General features: G+C 37.7%; 1 protein-coding gene and 1 pseudogene across 1 annotated transcript; both read left to right on the top strand.

The window, feature by feature from the left end:
* Window positions 1-6376: 6376 nt before the first annotated feature.
* Window positions 6377-7334, top strand: LOC120084841 (mitochondrial import inner membrane translocase subunit TIM23-2-like). Its single transcript, XM_039040657.2, has one exon. It carries the CDS (start codon window positions 6468-6470, stop codon window positions 7038-7040), a length of 573 nt encoding a protein of 190 aa, XP_038896585.1. The 5' UTR covers window positions 6377-6467; the 3' UTR covers window positions 7041-7334.
* A 3508-nt stretch (window positions 7335-10842) lies between these two features.
* On the top strand, window positions 10843-16593 carry LOC150033577 (uncharacterized; annotated as a pseudogene).
* Window positions 16594-23128: the final 6535 nt, after the last annotated feature.

Raw genomic sequence — 23128 nt, 5'->3', positions numbered from 1 at the left:
GCTTATGTTTTTTTATGTTTTCATGATTTAAAATCTTAGTTTTTTTTTTTAATTAAAATTAAAAAGTTTTCAGTGTTTGCTCTGTTGGTTGTTTTAGACAAAAATTTTTAGTAAAATTTTGTTTAAATTAAGGGTACCTGATTAATGATTTTTAGTTGTTTAGTTTTAATAAAAGTTAGTTATTTTATAATATTTATTTGGTTTTAGCCCATTCATGAAAAGTATTGTTTTTAGATGTATGTATACATATAGTAATGACCTAGTATCATGGAATCGGATCATTACACTTCTAATTCTAAAAGGGGAACGCGGGGAGGGGGGGAGGGGGGTAAAAATGAAGAGATACATAAAGTGAAAAAATGGTAGGTGATGCCTAGAAGCTTTGAAAGAAACTTAAAATGTTAAAGAATAAGGAAAAAAATACAATGTGGTAATATTGCTTAAATAAGTTTTAAGAAAACATGCTACATAAACTTAAGAGGGCAGGTTAATAAAAGTAAAATTAAAAGAAGAAAAAAAGTAGAAGAAGAAAAGGAAGATGAGATATGGAAACTAAAAGTTTAAGTCATCTATATATTTATTGAGGAAATTTGGACTTGGAAATTCTTATTTGATTTTACAAAAATAATTTAAATAGATAATTTAAAAAAAAAAAAAAATCAAAGTAGATTAGTTAGAGATAAAATGTGATTTTTTTTTAAAAAAAAATTCTTTATTTAACATAAAATGGGTATTAGTTAGAGATAAAGTGTGATTCTTTTTTCACATTTTTTATCTTTATTTAACGTAAAATAGATATTAGTCAGAGATAAAATATAAAAAGTTTATTGATTGATTTTAAATATCAAATTACCTATAATAACCCTATGACCATCATCCCGGGAAATCAAAAGTTTCTTCTCATAACCCCTTCTAGCTCTTTATTTATTGTGAAATAAATATTAGTTAGAGATAGTGTGTTTTTTTTTTAAAAAAAAATGGTTTATTTAATATGAATAATATATTAGTTAGAGATAAAATGTGATTTTTTTTATAAAAAAAATCTCTTTATTTAACTTAAAGTAGATATTAGTTAGAGATAAAATATGACTTTTTGATTTAAAAAAACTTTTATTTAACATGAAGTATGTTTTTTTTTTTTTTTTTTTGTTAATATCTTTCTCTTCCAACGTATCAATGACATAAAAAGTATAAATCAAATTTTGATTTCTTTTTAAAAAAATTTCGTGTGATGCTCAAAATTAGGGGAAAAACTTTATTTAATAATTTAAATATCAAATTATTTAAGACAATCCTATGACCATCATCATCTAGAAGGGACAAAAGATGAAATCAAAAGTTTATCTCCTATAGCCCCTTTTAGATAGTACTAATGTGAGTTGCACGTGTTACATGAAGTTCTAAAAGGTAATTTGTTACGAAATTTTAATAACACAACTTTAATTTATGAGTAAGAGAGTTTTATTTTTTAAATAAATCATAAAAAACATTTAATAAAATTTTGGAAGTAGAGTGTGAAAAACTATAGTTATTTTAATGGAATATAGAATGTATTATAAAAGAATATATAAATTAAACATGCATAAAATAAAATATAAATTAAATATTTTGTACTACTTTTTTAAAAAGTGTGATAATTATCATCTTAGTAAAAAAAATGGTTCTATTTTAATCAGGACTATTTGATCATCTTCCTAATTTTATATGAACAAAATTTATTTTAAAATTCATAGTTACTTGGTTAAAAAAATGTATTTGATATTCGAATTTGGATTATTTGATTATCCTGTTAATTTTGTAATATTTTTCATTAAATTTCTTGATAATTATCATTTAGCTAATTTAATTCCCAAGATTTGATTGTCTTCTTAATTTCAAACTTTGATTTAAACCAAGTTTTTTTTTTTCATTTCATGATAATCCTTTCTTATTTTTGTTTAAACTTTTTTATAGGATGATTTGACTCTTACTTTTATTTTTTTTTCCTTTTATTTAATGTGAAGGAGAGATATTAGAAATAAAATAAGGTTTTTTTTTTAATAATTTAAATGTGAAACTACATAAAATATTCTCATTATCATAAGCTAAAGGAGCAAATGGAAAAATCAAATATTTCTCCCATAACCCTTTTTAAATAGTATAGATTAAAATTTTGTTATAATAATCTTATAGTTTGATTTTTCCTTTTTTGATTATTTGATTATCTTTTTAAATTCAATTTTTGATTTGAACCAATATTTTTTTCTATAAAAAATATATTGCGATAATTTTTCTTATTTAATAAAAAAAAAATTATTGGATGATTTGATTAGCCTCCTAATTTTAAACTCTAAATTTAAAAAAAGAAATATTTATTTGGTTTGGATGATTTGATTATTCTCCTAATTTTAATTTTAAACTTTAATTTCAACAAGAAAAATATTTTTTCCTATGCAAACAAGAATCACAAACTTAATGCCGTTTGATTTGCAACGATCTTTTTCATAATTTTAAATTGTATTTTCAAATTTGTATGAATTGGTGTGCATTTACAATATTTGTTTTTTTTTTTTTTTATAAAGGTATTGTAATTAAAGTATGAGGTGGGGAAATCGAACCTCAGACCTCGAGGTCAATAGTACGAACAAGTTGAACTACACTCTTGTTGGTTATTTACAACAAATTTGAAAAGAGAAAGAAATAATAAAAGCATGAAAATAGTAAATATATATATATATATTATAAACCCCAAACTCATTGATGTGCATTTACAAAAATTAAAAGGTGAAAAAACTACCAAACATTAAAACAATTACTCTCTTCTTTGGCACTTTGTCGGTATGTAATTAAAGCAAGGTATTTTCTCCACCATGTTTAATATGTGAGGATTAGAAAGTGAAAAAAAATTAAAAAAACCAAAAAAGAGAGAGAAAAAGAGGTGATATCTTCCTCAAGAAGATAGAAGATATATTTGAAACAGATAAATTAAACTTCTTAGGAATAGAAAAGAAACATCGAAAAACATATTGCTATTAATGAAATTAAAAAATATATATTTACAAGAAAATCCCTAAAAAAAAAAAAAAACAAGAAGTTAGAGATAGTCAATTGGGAAATTAAAAGAACAAAAAAAAAAGAGAGAGAGAGAGAGGAGATATCTATGGAAAATGAGAGGTTTAAATTAGCTATTTATAGATAAATTTTTGACATAAATCATAATTTTATTTGATTTTATTTTTAAAATTTCTTTATTTAATGTGAAGTAAAAATTTTATTAGGGATAATATGTGATCTAAAAATATCATGGACAAGAAATTAGAGAATTAAATATGATTTGTTTTTATTTTTATTTTGTCTTTATTTAATTTGAAGTAAATATTATAGATAAAATGAGATTTTAAAAAATATTTTCGTGAATAAGAGATTAAAGATAAAATATGATTTTTTTTTTAAAAAAAAACTTTTATTTTTAGAGAAGTAGAAATTATTAAAGATAAAATATGTTTTTTTAAAAGTATTTTTTGGAAATTAGAGGTTAGAGAACGAAATTTGATTTTTAAATTTTTTTTCCAACTATTTGATGTGGAGTAGATATTAGAGATAAAATAAGATTTTTTTTAAATAATTTAAATGTGAAATTAAATAAAATATCCTAATTACCATAAACTAAAAAGGCAAACGAAAAAAATGGTTCTCCTCCACAATCCCTTTGTATATAATATAGAATATAGATACATAGATACATTACAATATTGAATCTTAGTCGACCTTTAGTATTGTGTATGTATCTACTTACAAAGAAAATTAAAAATTTGAATCTGAATAGATTTTTACTTAATTTTGTGTTTACTAAGTTTATTCCTATTGTTCACACAATTAGTTATTGTTTATGAGATATGTTAGATTATTTTATTTAAGGATTATATGACAAGTTAATTTTGGGCTAAAAAAAACAGTGATGTAATACATTGGTAAAAAATTAGATATATTATTAGATAAAATTATAAAAAGGTTAGTGTCTAAACAAATATTTTAAGGACCACTAATTTATATCCTCAAACTTTGCACGTTTTGTTAATTAAAATATCGAATTTGTATATGCGAATGAGTTTAAACTCTCTCTTTCTATTCATGACTACATTAATTTGTTTTCATAAATCAACTCAAAATCATTTCGATAACATTATTCTTATCGAGTATTATGCAATTATTCTTAAACAAGTATAGAAAAATAGATGAATAAGAGATGATTTTATCCAACATTTCTCTCGGTCTAAATTCATTCACATTTAAATAATTTCCAAAACTTAGGGTATAGAAGTTTAAGTTTTTTTATTAACACAACCACTAGTATCTGATTTTAAATGATTCAATATGCCCATTTAGGGGTATATGTTGATGGTTATATTATATAAATACCCTTAAGTTTTGAGATATTGAAAGTTTCATTTGTACATTATAATTTTGAAATTTAACTTGGTTCATAAATATCATTGGAGAATTATTTTTTTCATTAAAACAAGAAGAAAATTAACACTGTTACAGATTTGTAAAAACTAAAAAACATAAGTATTTACAACATCATTCATATGTAAATTGACTTGAAAACTAATGTGTAAAAATTGATTAGGCATGTACATTTAATAATATATAAAAAATAACAACAATCTTATAACTTTAAATAGTATCAATGCCTTTTATTTAAAAAAAAAAAAAAAAAATCGACCAATTTTAAAGTTTAACAATATATATATTTCTTGTTGTAAAAGAATTTATAAACTTTTAAAAAATGTAGAAACTTAATTGAATAAAAAAATTTTTATATAAGAAACCTATCTCTGGTTATATATTTTCATAAATGTCTTTTTTTCAAATAGATCTTTTTAGTGTTATTTTTGGACAATTTTATCCTTTTTATATTTATTTATATTCGTTTTATTTATATATTTTCCTATTTTCGAAGCTATTTTAATGATTGAGAGAGAAAATACATTTATTATAAAGAGAGAAAATACATTTAATATAGTTTTTCTCATTTATCAATTGAAGAGAGAAAATGCATTTCTTTTGTTTTTTTTTTCTATTTTCCAATTTGAAAAAAAAAATCATTTAATAAAATTTTATTTTCTATTTATGTTGGTTTTCACATATCAATTTATTGGTTTTTTTTTTAAAAAAAAAATGTACGGATTAATGGTTATTCTAGATATACCTTTGAACATTTTGACAAATTCATGATTATTTTAAATATACCTTAGAACATTTTGTTAGGTATTTGAAAATATTCTAACCAATATATGAAATATATTACCGTTTTTAAATTAGAGATGAACTTGATACTTGACATAAATCATAACATAAACCAATATATGAAATATACTACGGTATGTAAATCTTCATAAATTTCATTTACACCATAGTATGTATATCATAATACAACAAATCTAAATAAAAAAAACACTTGTTTATATCAAATAAATGAATACATATACCACAATATATAGCAAATTTCCCATAAAAGCTAAATAAAAAAAAACATATATATCACAATATATATAAAAAAATAGGAGAAAAATAAAGTTCATATTCATATGGGGTTTATAATACATAACCCTCCATCTTCAGCTCTTCTTATTCAGCCATTATCGTCATGAATCTCTACCCGTCATTGTCGACCGGATTTGCTCACCCCTTCATGCCGTCAACCGAATCTGCTCAACCCATCACCGTCGATTTGTCCCATGCCGTCTGCACCATCGATTCGTCTCAAGTCGTTTGTGTCATCTTGTCGCCCCACATCGTTGTCTACCACCTGCAACTCACATCATCGGAAGGAGAAAAGAGAGGGAGGAGAAAGGAGAAAAAGAGGGAAGAGGAATATATGAGTGTGAATTACAAGGGACAGAATATGTGAAATATATTATTTGAGAGAAAGAATATGTATGACGAGAGAATACATAGAAAAGAGAGAAATAAATAAATAAATATATATATAATAGTTAAATTGTAAATAGACACTGATATTAGTGAAAATAGAGAACATTGATTTTTTTAATATAAAAAATGAAATGTTCAAGAATACCTAACTATTCTTTAGGTATTTTAGGTAGAAATCCTTGAATAAACCTCAAAGGGAAGGGAATGTTTAACCTTTTAAAATAAAATAATTAGAAACTTCACGTGGACAGCACGGGAGACTAAATTAATCTGCTGTATCTTACAAAAACCGACTTTGTAGCTGACGTGTTTGGGTTCGGCTGAGTTGAGCCGCCTTATAACCTCGGTCAACCGGAGATAGACTGGAAACTAGAAAGAGCAAAATTGAACCGGAATGGGCGGTTCACGGCTCCCCTCAACGGAAAACCGGTGTGATTCTTTTTCCCGCATAAAATAGGGAGAATCGCGGTTCTTAAGAATTTCTCTCTCTCCTTCATTTCTTTCTGGAGAGAATTGAGCGTAACCCTAAGCTTAGAACTCAAATCTCAGCTATGGCGGACCGTTCTTCCAATCGCGATTCTGATTCAGGGTTTGATCATGGGTCATCTCAACCACGTCTTTACAATCCCTACAAGGATCTTCAGGTTCCTTATCGAAACTTCCAGCTTCCAACCTCCCCAGAGTTTCTTTTCGATGAAGAAGCTCGCCGCCAGCGTCGATCTTGGGGTGAGAATCTCACCTTCTACACTGGTTGCGGTTACCTCGCTGGTGCAGTAGGCGGTGCGTCTACAGGACTCGTATCCGGCGTCAAATCTTTTGAATCAGGCGATACTTTGAAACTCCGGATCAATCGGATCCTCAACTCGTCTGGTCATTCAGGGCGTCTCTGGGGGAATCGGCTCGGCGTGATTGGGCTGCTATATGCTGGTTTGGAGAGCGGGATTGAGGCTGTGAGGGATACGGACGACGTGTGGAATTGTGTTGCGGCGGGACTTGGCACCGGTGCGCTTTATCGTGCAGCAAGAGGGGTGAGATCGGCCGCGGTAGCTGGCGCTATTGGTGGTGTTGTCGTTGGCGTGGCGGTGACGGGTAAGCAGATGTTGAAGCGGTACGTGCCGATATGAAGGTGGAAAGGAATGTTATTTTGCAATTTTGATCGATATACTTCGTGTTAGGGAGTCATAGTTTTATATGGGAAACTGTGATGAGAATGCTGAGGATTGAATTAACTAATTCACTTGATATTTTCTATACGAGGTTAACTCGTGCTTCTTCATTAGCTTCATTGAGTGATGTAATTCGTCGAGTTCTCTGATAATGAATAATCTTCAAGAATTTAGACTTGTGGTATGGGAATGATCAATTATTTCCATTACGTCTGATAATTTGGTTGTAAGTAAGGAAATTATTTGAGGTTTGATCGTTGTCTTATCTCATCAATTAGTAGTAGCTTATTGTTCTGCTGCTTAAGCAATTGTGCAATACATTATTTTCTTGTTTGAGAACAGAAGAGAGATCCATGTTTGATGCTTTCATGGCTTGATGGAGTTCAAAAGAATTGTGATCCCGTGGTCTGTGCGTGCCAATAATGGTGAAATTTGTAGAAAATTAGAATGCCCTTCTTGAGCTTAGGAATTTGGTTAGTCTTATATGTCTGGTATGAGCAAATGAATTTCAACTTTTATTTCTTACCTGCTCACGCTCTAATGGTGTTGATATGTGAGACTACCTGGGGTCATAATTTTTACCTTGCCGGTCATCCTTCATTCATCAATTCCAATCCTTTTTGTTGTAGAAAACTTTTATCTTGCTTATTGTTAGCAATTATCTGATCATCAAAGGGCACGAGAAGTGTTCTTATCAAATGAAATATGTTCTTTCAAGTTACCATCTTTTATGGAGATTTTGTTCAACTTCGGAAAAGTTAGGCTTATGTTTTCGATTTTCTGTATGGGAGACGAAAACGAGGAAGGTTATATTTTGAAGCAGGTTCGTTATAAATGTAATGGTAACTATTTAGTGTCTTGCTAATAGTTGGTTAGTTACAAATACGGCCTTATTTGAATGGATCTATTCTATAGGTTGTATAACTGTGTCCTTGAGTTCTAAGTTAGTTAGTTACAGATGAAATGTTATCTCTACAATGGCTTGTTATCTTGATATATGTCCTTTCAAAAATGATATTGCATATTGATTGAGCTCGGAATATTAAAAAATAGGAAAGATATGCTTTGAATTTCTCCATGCACTACCCTTGATTGTTATTATTTGAGAGGGTTATTACTTGGGATGATGAGACAAATCTGGGAAAATCGATCTATGGCGGTTCTGGAATCTCAATGTCCTTTGAATGCTTTGAGCCATTGGAGTGTCAACTGCCTCACAGGTGCATTTCTTTTATTGTTTCACATCTCTTTATTTACATCATGGTCAACTGTTCTCGTTTTAGCAATCTTAACTATATTATAGATTACGCTCACAAGCCTAAAAGAACTGGCAGGTACTACCATATTTTTACCACATTCTTTGGCTTCATCAGCCTGAGAAATTTACCAGTATAAGCTTTCTTTATGGCAACTGAAGGTATGGAAAGGATTCTCGCTGTAACAAAACTTATTGGAATTGACTGAACTTTGACATATGAACTAAAGACAATTTGGCAGTTTGAACAACTAGAGGAGAGGCATTCATCTCGTGGAGGATGACAAAAGCAACTGTTGAAACGAATAATAGATGGATATTGTCACTCAACAACTAGTCAGCTGAGGTATGTAAAAGGTTTCACTGAGATGAAATGGCTTCTCCTCTGTTCATAAAGCTCAATTTAAGCCAGTCAAAGCAATTCCTTTTCGTTGACTCTTCTGATCTTCTAATCAATCTTCAAGGTTGAATTAAAAAAACGATGATATTTTAATATCAGAAAGTACCCACCTGAATCCCCCCACCCCACCAGCCCACATCATGTAAACACAGAAAAGTCTTTGTATGTTCTTTTGTTGTTAGATGTTTTTATTTACTCTTTCCATTATGTTAATTCTTGGGGAAGCTTTGTTTATCCTAATTTCACTTTAGAAATTTCTTTTAAATCTAAGGTTTAATTCTTATTTTGGTATATGAACTTTCAAGTTTATGTTGTTTTTAGTCTATTTAATTCTTGTGTTGATCCATTTGTTTCCAAACTTTTAGAAGCTCTTTTTTAATCTTTACTTCTAGTTTGGTTTTAACAAATTAACTCAAAGCTTTGAGTATGCATACTAGCATTTACGTTAACACGAACATTGGACAAAGTGGATTTAAGGTAGAAAAGTAACATAACATGAACTAGAATGATTTCTTTAAAAAATTGAAGACTTGAAATAAGCATTTTGAAAGTTCACGAGGTCTTGAAACATCCTGAATTTTCGGAAGTAGCACATCCTTTGATAAAAAAGAAGGTAAAGAAATTGGAATGTATGGCCAAAGTCTGGTGTGTTGTATATGAGTTGAGTTATTACTATACGAATGATGGCATTTTGTTCTCATGAGCTGTTCAACATTGCTGATTTTTGTAGGCTTTCAATTTATGATAAAAACTTAATTCATTTTTAGGAATTGCCTTTCATAGCCATCTTCTTCCAAACAAAGTTGGATTCCCTTTTTTCTTTTTTCTTTTTTCTTTTTGAAAGCAAAGTTGGATTATTATTAGCAGTGACAATTTTGATATCTGCTAAAAAAAGAAGAAAAAGCCCGATCATTTTAATATAATTTACACAAAATATCACAAAAAATTGTGGCTACAAATCTAGTAAAAATCCCGAGGAATGCATTCCTAGCGTTAATTGTTTATATTAAATTCACAATAAAGAAGTTAAAGAGTTTGGAAAATATATTATTTAAATTCACAATAAAGAAGTTGTTGAAGGATAAAATTTTGGATCAATCACAAGTCACCACGTTGTTTGCTAAATTAATAACGAATTTCTAAATCATTAAATTTGGGTCCAATTAGAAGTTGACACATGTCCTAAATTGAATTATTAGAAGTTGACACATGTCCTGAATTGAATTGAAGACAAGTTTCGATGACGTAGTTGGCCCAATTTGATATTATTATTTGGGTTTAAAGTTCAAACTACAAAAAAAAAAAAAAAAAAAGTTGAATTGAACCTAAATTTCAGATCAGGCCCAAAATCAATTAATTGGGCCCAGGTCCATGGATCAACCAAACCCATGAAGCCCGCCTGAGAAGGATTTTTTTTCTACATCCAGAGGATCCTTGAAGACACAAAGACTCTTCCAAGACTTTTACTCCAAGATTTCTACTTCAAGCTTCCAAGACTTCTACTTCAAGAACGTTCGACGCTTTTCTTCTTCAAGTCAAGCACATTCACCCAACTAAGAGAGAATTAGAGGATCAAGTACTAGAGATCGAACCACATCACATCAAATCAACTTCAACATCAACACCAACTCAAGTTCAACTCCACGAAACACGTTTCTCTGAAAACCTCGTGTGAACAAATTAGCACAACCAGTGGGACCTCTCTACCTCTCATATCTCTCAGCATCCAAACAAGCCAAATGGTACCTAAGAAGATGGCATCCAAAGCTTCCTCCACAAACGGCTCGTGCATGGGACCTGTCACCTGCGGCTGCTCAAGAGAAATCATGCAGAAGCAAGAGCAGAGCTCCCTCATCGCCCACAACGTCTTGAGGAAAATGATGGAATCCCCGTAAAGTGGGGTTGTCATCAAGGAAAACCCCTTGTTTGACAACTCTACTTCCGCATCCAACAGGCTGAAAAGAGATTCACCGCTAGGTGTGATTTCTGTCATGATGGTGGATGTAACAGCGGAATCGGCCATGGCAGAAATGGAAAGGAAGATTAACCTCCTGATGAAAGCCGTCGAGGAGCGAGACCATGAGATCGCTGCCCTGAAAGAATAAATGCAGTCTCGAGAGGCTGCCGAATCAAGCCAAGCACCCACGGTCAAAGCAATTGGCAAGGGGAAGACCGTGCTACAAGAAAACCAATTGCAACAGTCAGCCTCGGTGGCCTCTCTATCGGTCCAACAACTGCAAGACATGATCATAACCTCCATAAGAGCTCAATATAGAGGGTCGGCTCAAACTTCCTTCATGTATTCCAAGCCATACACCCAGAGGATTGACAACCTGAGAATGCCTACAGGGTATCAACCACCAAAGTTCCAACAATTTGACGGAAAGGGCAACTCAAAGCAACACATCGCCCACTTCGTAGAAACATGCAAAAATATGGGAACAAGGGGAGACCTGCTAGTCAAACAGTTCGTCATAACCCTCAAAGGGAACACTTTTTACTGGTACACAGACTTAGAGCCTGAGGTGATTGACAGCTGGGAGCAACTTGAAAGAGAATTCTTGAACCGCTTCTACAACACTAGGCACACCGTCAGCATGATGGAGCTGACGAATGCTAAACAACAGAAAGGGGAGCCAGTCGTCGACTATATCAACCGATGGAGAGCTCTGGTCTGGATTGCAAAGATCGACTCACCGAATTGTCTGCTGTGGAAATGTGCACGCAGGGTATGCATTGGGAACTCCTCTATATCCTTCAGGGGATAAAGCCCCGTACCTTTGAAGAATTGGCGACCCGCGCTCATGACATGGAGCTAAGTATTGCCAACAGAGGAACGAAGGACTTTCTGAGCCACGAACTGAGGAAAGACAAGAAGGAGGTGAGGGGCTTCGAGAAAATTGTGAAGGGCGCCACAAAGGAATCAATGGTCGTTAATACAACCCCATTGAAGTTCTCCTCAAAAGGGAAAGAAAAGAAGATAAAAAATAAAGACGAAGAAGGCGAAAGACGTCGCCCAACCCTGAAAGAACGATAGGAAAAAGTCTACCCATTCCCCGACTCTGACATGGCGGATATGCTTGAGCAACTACTAGAGAACTACCTTATCCAGCTGCTAGAATGCAAATGACCGGAACAGGTCGGCAAGATGGATGATCTCAACTACTGCAAGTATCACAGGGTCATTAGCCACCCGGTCGAAAAATGTTTTGTACTGAAGGAATTGATCCTTAAATTGGCCAGAGAGAGGAAAATAGAGCTGGACCTAGACGAGGTGGTCTAAATGAATCATGTTGCACTGACGGTAACTCCAAGCGTGGCAGCACCAATCATATTTTATGAAGAAATGGAGAGTTCGATCCAGTTTGGGACCTTTGAACCTGTAGTAGTGCAGTTTCAGCAGGAAGTCCAAACTACAGATCCTCAAAATGGAGAAGAGCGTACCGACAATGACGATAACGAAGGTTGGATCCTTGTGGTGCGTCGTAAGAAGGAAAGACTGAACTTTACCCAGAAAGAGATACGCTCTCATAGAAGCTACAAGAGAGGGAGCAAGGCACAAAAAGAGAAGGATAGAAAAAAGGCTCGAAGGCCCAAGGTTGTTGACGGGAGAGACAAGGATGTTCCTCGTCCCAGACGACAGATGACCTTAGCAGATTTCCTCTCGAAGAACTTCTGCAATTGGGGTTCAGAGGAGATACCAGAGGCTACCGCATGTCGTGCTGTCAGTATCAGGGAGGAAGAAGATACCATTCCAGGCTCATTAAAGTCGACAAGAGAACCAAAGGGTTCGTCACTATTTAACATAGACGACCTGCTTTCACTCCCGCAAGAAGCTAAGACGACCCTTATTGAAGCGCTGTTAGAATCCAATGCCTCTGGTGCATCGACCTCCGCAGCACGTGCTTATGCCTCGTGTTGCACATCCATAGGCTTCTCAGACGAAGATCTGCTACTGGGATCCAAACTGCATAATAGGCCTTTGTACGTCTCTGGATATATTCAAGAACAGAGAGTAGGTCGAATCCTCATCGACAACGGATTCGCCATCAGTATAATGCCTAAGACGACTATGAAACAGTTGGGCATACTCATGGACGAGCTATCAAACAACAAATTAGTAATTCAGGGTTTTAATCAAGGCAACCAAAGGGCGATAGGCATGATACGCTTGGAGCTCCTCATTGGCGATCTAAAGGCCGACGCACTGTTTCATGTGATAGACTCAAAGACCACCTACAAACTGCTATTGGGACGCCTTGGATTCATGGGAATGGTGTGATTACATCGACACTACATCAGTGTTTCAAGTTTTACCAAGACAGGATTAAGAAGGTCGAAGCAGATTATAGTCCATTTTCTGAAGTCGAGTCTCACTTCGCAGATGCAAAGTTTTACCTAAAGAGCGAGAATTCCGGTGAGACTATCCCGGTAGAGAACTTGTTGACAAAGAAAGCGGGTGGATCCCGGTCGAGGTCGCCAGTAGACACAAAGAAAAGGGCAGGTAGCAAGGTACGAGCCTCCAGCCCAAAGGAGAATAAAATGTCCCTCAGCGTTGGAGAAACACCCGTGGTGGGGGATGAGAAAGCCTCAAAACCTCCGATTCTGCGCTATGTTCCTTTGTCGAGACGAAAAAAAGGTGAGTCGCCTTTTAGGGAATGCTCAAAAGGTTTGCAGGTCGGCGACATAGAAATTTTAAAGGAGAGTTTCGTCACACCCCTCATGCCGATAACGAAGCAGGAAGTCCACAAGCCAGAGGCGGAGGTGACGGGGCTAAAGCTGCCTGAGAGGCGGACTGAAGACGGATTCGATCCCAAAGCTTCCAAGCTGTTGGTGAAGGTGGGCTACGACTTCATAACTCACACTGAGTTCAAAAGTTTGAAGATTTACGAGCAACCCCAACTCTCGCCAACCCAAAAGAAGCTTTTGCAAGAGGGACACACTATACCCACGTCGAGGGCGGGACTCGGATATGAGCCGTTAAAGCCAGTCCGCATAATCAGAAAGGCAAAAGGGAAAGTGGCCAACAACAATCACATCACTGTGGAAGAAGTTGATGATACAGGAGAAAATGAGGGCAAAGATAAAAGAGCCTCAGCCTTCAACCGTATTAGACCACCCGCCGCACGTGCCTTGGTCTTCGAAAGATTAAGCATGACAAAAGCAGAAAAGGGAATCCCACATGTTATTCTCAGAGATACTCGACGCTCAGTCTTTCGAAGGTTAACTTCGCCAAATGAAGAAAATGAGGAAATCATCCGTCAATTGTTGGTGGTGGTGCGATCGTCAGCCTTTGGAAGACTAGGCACAATTCCAAAGGAGAGTGAAGGAAAAACCCGTACTCCCATTTTTTATCGCTTGAAGCACGAGAGGGTTGAAGATCCCCTTGACCAATGTGTCCCTAGTAAGACAAAGGGGAAGGGAAGAGTCGGCGCTGACGCCCCCGAAACAACTACAGGAAAGAGGGGGCCGATACCCTGAGCGTCCGTCTGGCGGTGAATCAACCTTAAAAACGCTGAAGCATTATCGGACCGGAAGCCATCAGGAGAGGCAAGAAGTGATGGAGAAATCCGTAGTACCATCCCCTCACGCATGAAGAGAAAGACCTTCGTTACCTTAAACACAAGTGAGGGCACACTCAAAGTAAAGCGGCGCGATGTAGTTTTCACCAATCCTCATAATGGAAATTTAGAGCAGGAGGAAGGCGAAACTTCATGCCACCACATCACCATCACTGAAGAATCCGAAGAAGGTATGACCGAAGAGGAAGTGGAAGACGCTCCACAAGGTCTAGAGGACGGTGGTCAATCCACGGTGGATGAGCTAAAAGAGGTGAATCTGGGCACCGTAGAAGAGCCACGTCCGACTTTCATTAGTGTGTCCCTCTCGGAGGGGGAAGAGGACGAATACATGAGTTTACTCATCGAGTACAGGGATGTTTTCGCCTAGTCATACAAAGAGATGTTGGGACTAGATCCAAAAGTAGCAGTCCACCATCTCACGACCAAACAGGGGTGTCGACACGTTAAGCAGGCTCAACGACGCTTTTGGCCAGAACTTATCCCCCAGATTAAGGTTGAGGTCAATAAGCTGATTGAGGCCGGGTTCATTCATGAAGTTAAACATCCAACATGGATAGCCAACATTGTCCCGGTTAGAAAAAATAATGGACAGCTTCGGGTTTGCGTAGACTTTCACAACCTAAACAGTGTCTGTCCTAAAGACGACTTTCCATTGCCCATCGCAGAGATTATAGTCGATGTGACAACGGGACATGAGGCCCTATCCTTCATGGATGGATCCTCCGGGTATAACAAGATACGGATGGCCCTCGCAGACAAGGAAATGACAGCATTTTGAACCCCAAAAGGGATATATTGTTACAAGGTAATACCATTCGGGTTGAAGAACACCGGTGCTACTTATCAACGTGCCATGCAAAAGGTGTTTGACGATATGTTGCACAAACATGTGGAGTGTTATATAGATGACCTTGTGATCAAGACTAAGCGACGACAGGATCATTTGAAAGATCTAAGGATTGTGTTCGACCGCCTGCGAAAGTACCAGTTAAAGATGAACCCCCTCAAATGCGCGTTTGGCGTAACTTCAGTAAATTTTCTGGGTTTCGTTGTGAGACATCGAGGGATAGAGATATACCAATCCAAGATTGATGCCAACCAGAAGATTCCTAGACCAAGAAATCTACATGAGTTGAGAAGTTTGCACGGACGTCTGGCCTACATCCGGAGGTTTATTTCTAACCTAGCAGGGCGGTGTCAACCTTTTCAAAGACTGATGAGAAAGGGAGAGAAATTCAAATGGGACGAGGCCTGTCAGAATGCTTTCGATAGCATAAAGAGGTATCTGATCAGCCCTCCTGTCTTAGGAGCCCCAGTAGCGGGCAAACCATTGATACTGTACATTGCAACGCAAGAGAGATCACTGGGGGCACTATTGGCACAAGAAAAAGAAAAGGGAAAAGAACGCGCTCTTTATTACTTGAGTAGAATCTTGAATGGAGCCGAGATCAATTATTCCCCTATGGAGAAGACATGTCTCGCGCTCTTCTTCGCCATAGATAAGTTGAGGCACTACATGCAGGCCTTCACAGTCCACTTAATTGCGAAAGCCGACCCCATCAAGTACGTCCTGTCCAGGCCGATCATCTCAGGATGTTTAGCCAAATGGGCAATCATGCTTCAACAGTACGACATTGTTTATGTACCACAAAGGGCAGTTAAAGGGTAGGCATTGGCCGACTTCCTGGCAGATCACCCGGTCCATCGGATTGTGAGTTAAGTGAAGACTTTCCCGATGACGAAGTTCTCTTCACAGAAATCTCAGGACTACGGGTTATGTTCTTTGACGGTGCGACACAAAAAAGTGGTGCGGGGGCAGGTATCGTCCTCATTTCGCTAGAAAAGCACATGCTACCTTATAGCTTCGCACTTGCCGAGCCATGTTCAAACAACGTCGCCGAATACCAAGCTTTGATAATTGGCCTCCAGATGGCCTTAGAGATTGGAGTAGCTTGTATAGAAATCTTCGGTGACTCAAAGTTGATAATCAATCAACTCTTATGCCAGTACGAGGTGAAGCATGACGACTTGAAACCCTACTTCACTTACGCTCGTCAGTTGATGGAGAAGTTCGAAAGCGTGGCATTGGAACATGTCCCGATGACGGAGAAGAAGAAAGCGGATGCCTTGGCAAACTTAGCCACTGCATTAACGAATCTGGATAATGTGCCCCTTAATATATCGCTTTGGCGGAGATGGGTTGTACCTCTGATTGGGACTGCATATGGGGGAATGAATGCAATATCAATCTACCTAACCGATGAGGAGGACTGACGGCAGCCCATCATAGATTACCTTTAGCATGGAAGGCTCCCGGATGACTCCCGCTGTAAAATCAAGGTTCGCAAGAGGGCCGCGCATTTCATTTACTACAAATGGGTCCTATACCATCGATCCCTTGAAGGACTTTTCCTTCGATGTCTCAGTAAGGAAGAGTCAGCGAAGGCTTTAGAGGAAGCACACTCAGGCGTATGCGGCGCGCATCAAGCGGGACCAAAGCTACAATTCCAGCTGAAAAGAATGGGTTATTATTGGCCGAGAATTATCCAGGACTCAATAGATTATGCAAAGAAATGTGAAGCCTGTCAATATCATGCGAATTTCATTCATCAACCGCCCGAGCCTCTACTTCCGACCATAGCCTCGTGGCTCTTTGAAGCATGAGGGCTCGATCTGGTCGGCCCTATAACACCTAAGTCGACAGCAGGGCATTTCTACATCTTTGCAACCATTGACTACTTCTCAAGATGGGCTAAGGCTGTCGCGCTAAGGGAAGCTAAGAAAGAAAACGTGGTGGATTTTATCTGCACTCATATTATTTATCGGTACGGTAGTCCCCATCAGATCGTGACGGATAACAGAAGACAATTCTCCAATAGTTTGATGGATAGGTTGTGTGAAAAATTCAAATTCAAGCAGTACAAGTCGTCCATATATAATGCTGCCGCAAATGGGTTGGCTGAGGCATTTAACAAGACATTGTGCAACCTGTTGAAGAAAATCGTTTCCAAGTCGAAGAGAGATTGGCAGGAGAAGATCGGTGAAGCGTTGTGGGCTTATCGCACCACTCACCGTACCCCTACAGGAGTCACCTCGTACTCTCTCGTTTATGGGGTAGAAGTTGTTATCCCTTTGGAAAGAGAAATTCCATCGCTAAGAATGGTAGTGCAAGAAGGGCTGACTACAGAAGACAACACCAAACTGCGGCTCTAAGAGTTGGAAGCGATGGATGAAAAATGATTAGAAGCTCAACAAGCGTTGGAATGTTACCAGGCGCGAATGTCTAAGGCCTTTGATAAGCATGTAAAGCCTCGGTCCTTTCAAGTAGGTGATCTAGTGCTCGTCGTAAGGAGACCAATTATCAAGACGAGACATACGGGGAATAAGTTTACACCTGGGATGGGCCTTACGTCGTTAAAGAAGTCTACACTAACGGAGCGTATAAGATAGTTGATCAAGATGGGGTAAGAATTGGCCCAATCAATGGCAAGTTTCTCAAGAAATTTTACGCATAAGAAAAAAAAACCTTTATACGAACTACGTTACGACTTGATCCCTGTCATTATAAAGGGTACGTAGGCAACTTAAAGAAATTTAAGTTCAGTCGCGTGATGAAAAAATATATATATATATGCATGTACATAAGTAAATAAAATATATATATATGTATATAGATAAATAAACAAATAAGAGAAGTAGAAATTTAAAGGAGGCTACAAGGCGCTAGAGAACATCACTGAGAAAATGACAAAAAAAAAACTTCCATTTGAGATATTTAAGCACTACATTAGTCGAATGCAGTAGCTATGCCTAGGAGTACGCCTAATCCAATAAGACGAGCAACAGCAAATCAAGGTACCCAGTGGTAGTTCCCCATCTCATGCTGCATGGCTTCCAACACATGGCAAGGACATCCAAAGCTTTGACATCCTTGTCAGAAAGGATTGGGGTGGTCTCGATCTTGTTTATCGCCTCCCACATCTCCGAGGCCTCAAGCTTATGCCGAGTCAAAAAGCCTTCGCTCTCAGAGATCAGTAGCGATATTTTGGCCCATTCGGCCCTGATGGCCTCCAACCCAGCTAGTAGTGTCTCTTCTTCTTGTAAGGCTCGAGAGTCACGTTCAAGTAGCGCCTTTCATTTAGCAAAAGCACTACTCTCATCGTACAATATCTTCTCCAGATCAGACTTAGCCTTCTTTAGACGTTGCTCCTTACTTGTTTGAGTTAACTGAGAGGAATAGGATAACTAAAACTGATTGTACTTCTCCACGTTTCAAAAGTACTCATCAACAAGTTTTCCGAGAGGAGGGAGATTGGCACCACAAATGTTGGTAATGGGTCGGAATATCTCATGTGTTTCTTTCTCCAAACTAAGAACCTTCTCGAAAGGAGTACGCATGATCTTCTTGTGCATAGTCTCCCACATGGCCGAGGCTGCATGGCGTCGAACGTCGGAAACTACAGTGGCAGCACAGAACTCAGAAATCTCGGGGACAATCGGGGGTGTTGACCTATCTACTTGTCTCGGGAACTCACTATCCCTTGGACTGGCCAAGACCCTCGACGCTTCTTCAAATTGGAGAACCCTTCCTGCCACAGACACCAAGGGGGAATTAGTTTCCTTAACTACAAAATCTGAAGCCTCGATGTTCTCGATGACCACCGCCTCCTTGACATGAGGAATGTCACCGGGGATGGCACGCACTGGATAGAACCTTGGCATGGGATCCACCGGCAGCACTTCGGAGGTACCGACGCCCTCAACAACTGAGTCAACGGCAAAAGGGCCCACCAAAGATTCTTCGCTTCGTGAGGCTTCAAGTCCTTGAAGAGAGAGGTTTAAGGTGACTGCAGAAGGGGAAACTAAATGTAAACCGTACAGTTTTTTTTTTTTTTTTTTTTTTTAAAAAAAGAGACGAGACGAGATGACTTATATATATATAAAGGGACGACATACTAGTAGGTTGAGAGCGTTAGAAACCACTAGATCATTCTGAACCCTCTCAAGGAAAGCGGCATCCGAGGCCCTGGGCTTTTTGGAGGGTCGCTTCCAACAACGATCGCCGGTACTATTATGACTGTCCTCCTCAACCGGTTTGGAAGCGTCTTTTTGTACAATCGCCGCCACCTCCTCAGTCAGGCGAAGTTGCTTCCCCCCATGGCTGATCTCTCTACCTTTGGGTAATCATGGCGGCACTGGGGGAGGAATAACACTAGTCACTAACAAATGACTATTCTCTTCGAAGTAGTTCTCGTGCTTTGTTAACCACCAATCCTTGAACCATGGGGTAACATGAGTATGCAGATCCAATGTACGGGCCGACAAGAATACCTGAGACGAGGGCTTGCATCTCATGCATACTCTCTAGTAATGTAAAACGTTCTTCGGCGTAGGGGCGGGAGGTATTCCCCCTATATCATTCGGAATGTCTTGATGGAAGTCGAACTGTCGGCTGAAACGAAAGGGACTATACGACTTTATAGTTCGAACATTCCCATACTGGGAGGATATGTAGTCTGATCACATGCTGGAGAAATAACTGGACTTCTGAAAAGATAGGTCTCTATCGTTAGTTAGGCGTTCATACCTGCTCCTGTTCAGAATGCTTGCGTGCCACTGAATACTGGCATTTCTATGGATCATCTCTCGTGCCTCGTACTCGTCGAAGTAAATAGAGCCACCTTCGCTAGAAAAGCAGGCCATCTTGGGACTTCGAACAACTGCCGGAACAGGGTAATACGTGTTGAAGTAATGGGCCAGCCAACTATGGACATAATGCATGGGAAAGTGAAAGTCCATGCACCCGATCGGGTTTGAAGCCTCTGCTATCAGTCCTAGGCCATGATAAATGTTGGCCAAGACTGGAACGATGAGATTATAAACAGTCCCGTAAGCCATCAAACTAGCTATTCTGAAGACCTCGGGGCGAACCTCCTTTCTCGGGAAATACAAAGAGGCATAACCAGCAGGATAGAAAGGCGGCCATATAAGTTTTGTCCTTCAACTCATCTTCGACCTCTAGCTCCACGAATAGCATGTTCTCCCTGTTTGACCAATCTCGAAATGCAATCTGCGAACCGTTGGGATTTTGTGTGGACCGAGACCGAGAGGCTTTCTTTTGCTTCCGTGTAACGGGATTGTCATATTTGTGAGCCCTTAGGAACCAAAAAGAGATCCAGGAGCTGATAAACACTGAGGAGTCATGCTTCGAGGGAGTCGTGCGATTTTCTCTTTGCAAGCACACTATCGAAAAATACGCCTGAAAAAGGTGTTCACATGTCTTCGGCAAGTACCTCTCTTTTTCGCGGTGACCGGTTAGTCCTTTGAGGGAAGGAACCACCTCCTCATAAAAGCTTCCTCTCACTGGAAGACCCCCGAGCAACCAGAGGTCCCACAAAGAAATCGATGCTTCGCCCACCGCGGTATAGAGAGTGTTGGTCGAAGGGCACCAGGCTTCACAGAAAGCTCGAACTATGTCACCATTGCAATCATACGTGTACAAAGAGGCCGTCACTGCGCCAAGCAAACTGACGTCACGAAGGAATCGCTCATTTCGACCTACTACAACCTCAAGCCACTCCTAGTAACAGTCAACGAAGCCGAATTCTCCAGGGACTTTCGTCACGGCGATCTAGTGGACCTGACCCTCAATTATGTGACGTCCAAGAGTTAGCACTCGATTGGGATTTAGGGTCTCCTCATGAATAGAAGATTGTAGGATCCATTCACGTTCTCCTCAGGTCAAGGGCACTTCCATCGACAATTTGGAAAGGATCATGTTGTTGTCTAGACTTGGCCAACGATCGGCGAAAGGATCGGCTAATGACTTTGCTACAGAAAGGCTAAGTCCTTCCTTCATGGGCTGATTCCGGTCTTTAAGAATCACGAGATGCCTCTCATCAGATGAAACGTGCTCGGTGAAGTGAACCATTGTTTTGCAAAAAAAAAAAAAAAAAAAAAATCACAGGGTGGATAAGTTTCAACCATTCAAAGAAAAAATAAGGAAAAAAAAGAGAGGAAAATAAAGCCCCTATCCTCCGTGACAACTCCTACAAAAAGCAAGGGGGGCAAGTTAGTAAAAAAAAAAAGCATATATATATATATATATGAAAACAAAAAGAAGGGAAACCCCAATTTTCCATCTTTTTTTTCTCTCACTTACAGCCCCTTACGGTAGTTTTGAACGGGCGATCGTCTCCCCATAGCAATCCAAGTCTGATTTGCAACGGCGTGCAAACTGCAAAGGACGCAAGAAGAAAAAAATCACACTTCAAGATGAAGAAAACCATGTGTCCTGCCAGTATATATAGGTAAGTTCGGACGGGATTTTCTACTAATCAGTTGAAATTTGATAGGATCACGGGTTATCTGAACTGAATGCTGGTTGTTGGGTTTTGGAATCCCGATTTTAGCTGAAATTGGTTAAGATTAAAAAAAAAATCACATTCGATTGGATGTTGGTTGTTGGGTTTCGGAATGTTGGTTGCTGGTTGTTGGGTTAGCTGAAATTTGATGAGTTCAGACTCAGTGCATCTTTAACAACATTGGCAGCAGGTGGATCAAGAGTTTTTTGCAGCAAGACAGTTGGATCATTAATTGCTTTGGATTTTGTCGAGTAAATTGAAAATACTTGTTGCCTCAATGATAACCTCAAGATATCCAGTCATTCAAAATCTTCAAAGTTGTGGTAAAATGATCAAAATATAAACCTTGAAAGAACTAAGAGACTTCAGAAGATGCCATTGTTGCTCTAGGACGAATTACGAAGCATTTTTAGCTTTTTTTTTTTTTTTTTTTGAGGCAGCTGCTTGAATTGGGGGCAATGATGAAGTTTTGAATCTCCAGATTAAACGACGAGGAATTTTGAGCTTAAATTTTAAGAGAATCTGTGCATAAGCAGACAACTTCTTGAAAAAAAAAAAGCAAACTCATATGGAGAAGGAAATCTCGCTATAAGTTGGGTTGGTATCGCTAGTAAGTGAGTATTGCTGGTATCCTGGTAGGTGGTATCGCTGGCATTGCTGGCAAGTGAGTATCGTTGGTATCGCTGGTAATTGAGAATCGTTGGTGTCGCTGGTATCTTTGGTAAGTGGTATCGCTGGCAAGGGAGTATCGCTAGGAAAACTTGATCTCGCTCATGAGGAGAATCTCGCTCATAAGGATCTCGTTCATGAGGTGAATCTCGCTAGTAGGGTTGTCTTACAATACTTTGGCTCTCCAAAATTTCTTCCATTTAAGTTCAGATTCATATTCCACTCAAATTGGAAATAAATTCAAATTTTATTCCAAATTTCAGTCTAAAGTTTAAGGATATTCTAATTCAAATTTTATCCTAAATTCGAGCCAGCCAAATCGGGTGGTGAGATAGATGTCAAATTCGTCCCAAATTAAGATTTGGCCATATCCCAAATCTTATCAAAATTCAAATGGTTAACCTTGATATTGAATTATGAATAAAATGTCAAGTTAAAATTTGGCTATATTCCAAATTTTATCCTAAATTCGAGTTAAACTTATGTACTGAATTCATAGTTTGACTAACACACCAGTTGAGGTCAAATTCAAGAATAAATATATTTGAATTCCGATCATAACTTCATTTTTTTTCTTTTTTTCAAGATTCACCCACACGTAAGCATGCATAAATCTCAAAAGGGGCATTTGTTGAAGGATAAAATTTTGGACCAATCACAAGTCACCACGTCGTTTGCTAAATTAATAACGAATTTCTAAATCATTAAATTTGGGTCCAATTAGAAGTTGACACATGTCCCGAATTGAATTGAAGACAAGTTTCGATGATGTAGTT

This window comes from Benincasa hispida, chromosome 9 (assembly GCF_027475165.1).
Source record: "Benincasa hispida cultivar pf3 chromosome 9, pf3_genome.v1.1, whole genome shotgun sequence".
NCBI classification, from domain to species: Eukaryota; Viridiplantae; Streptophyta; class Magnoliopsida; order Cucurbitales; family Cucurbitaceae; genus Benincasa; species Benincasa hispida.
This window is presented reverse-complemented; position numbering and strand designations above follow the sequence as displayed.

Bases quoted from the DNA above. Each gene is read 5' to 3' on its own strand.
- LOC120084841 (XM_039040657.2), top strand. From the start codon at position 6,468: ATGGCGGACCGTTCTTCCAATCGCGATTCTGATTCAGGGTTTGATCAT.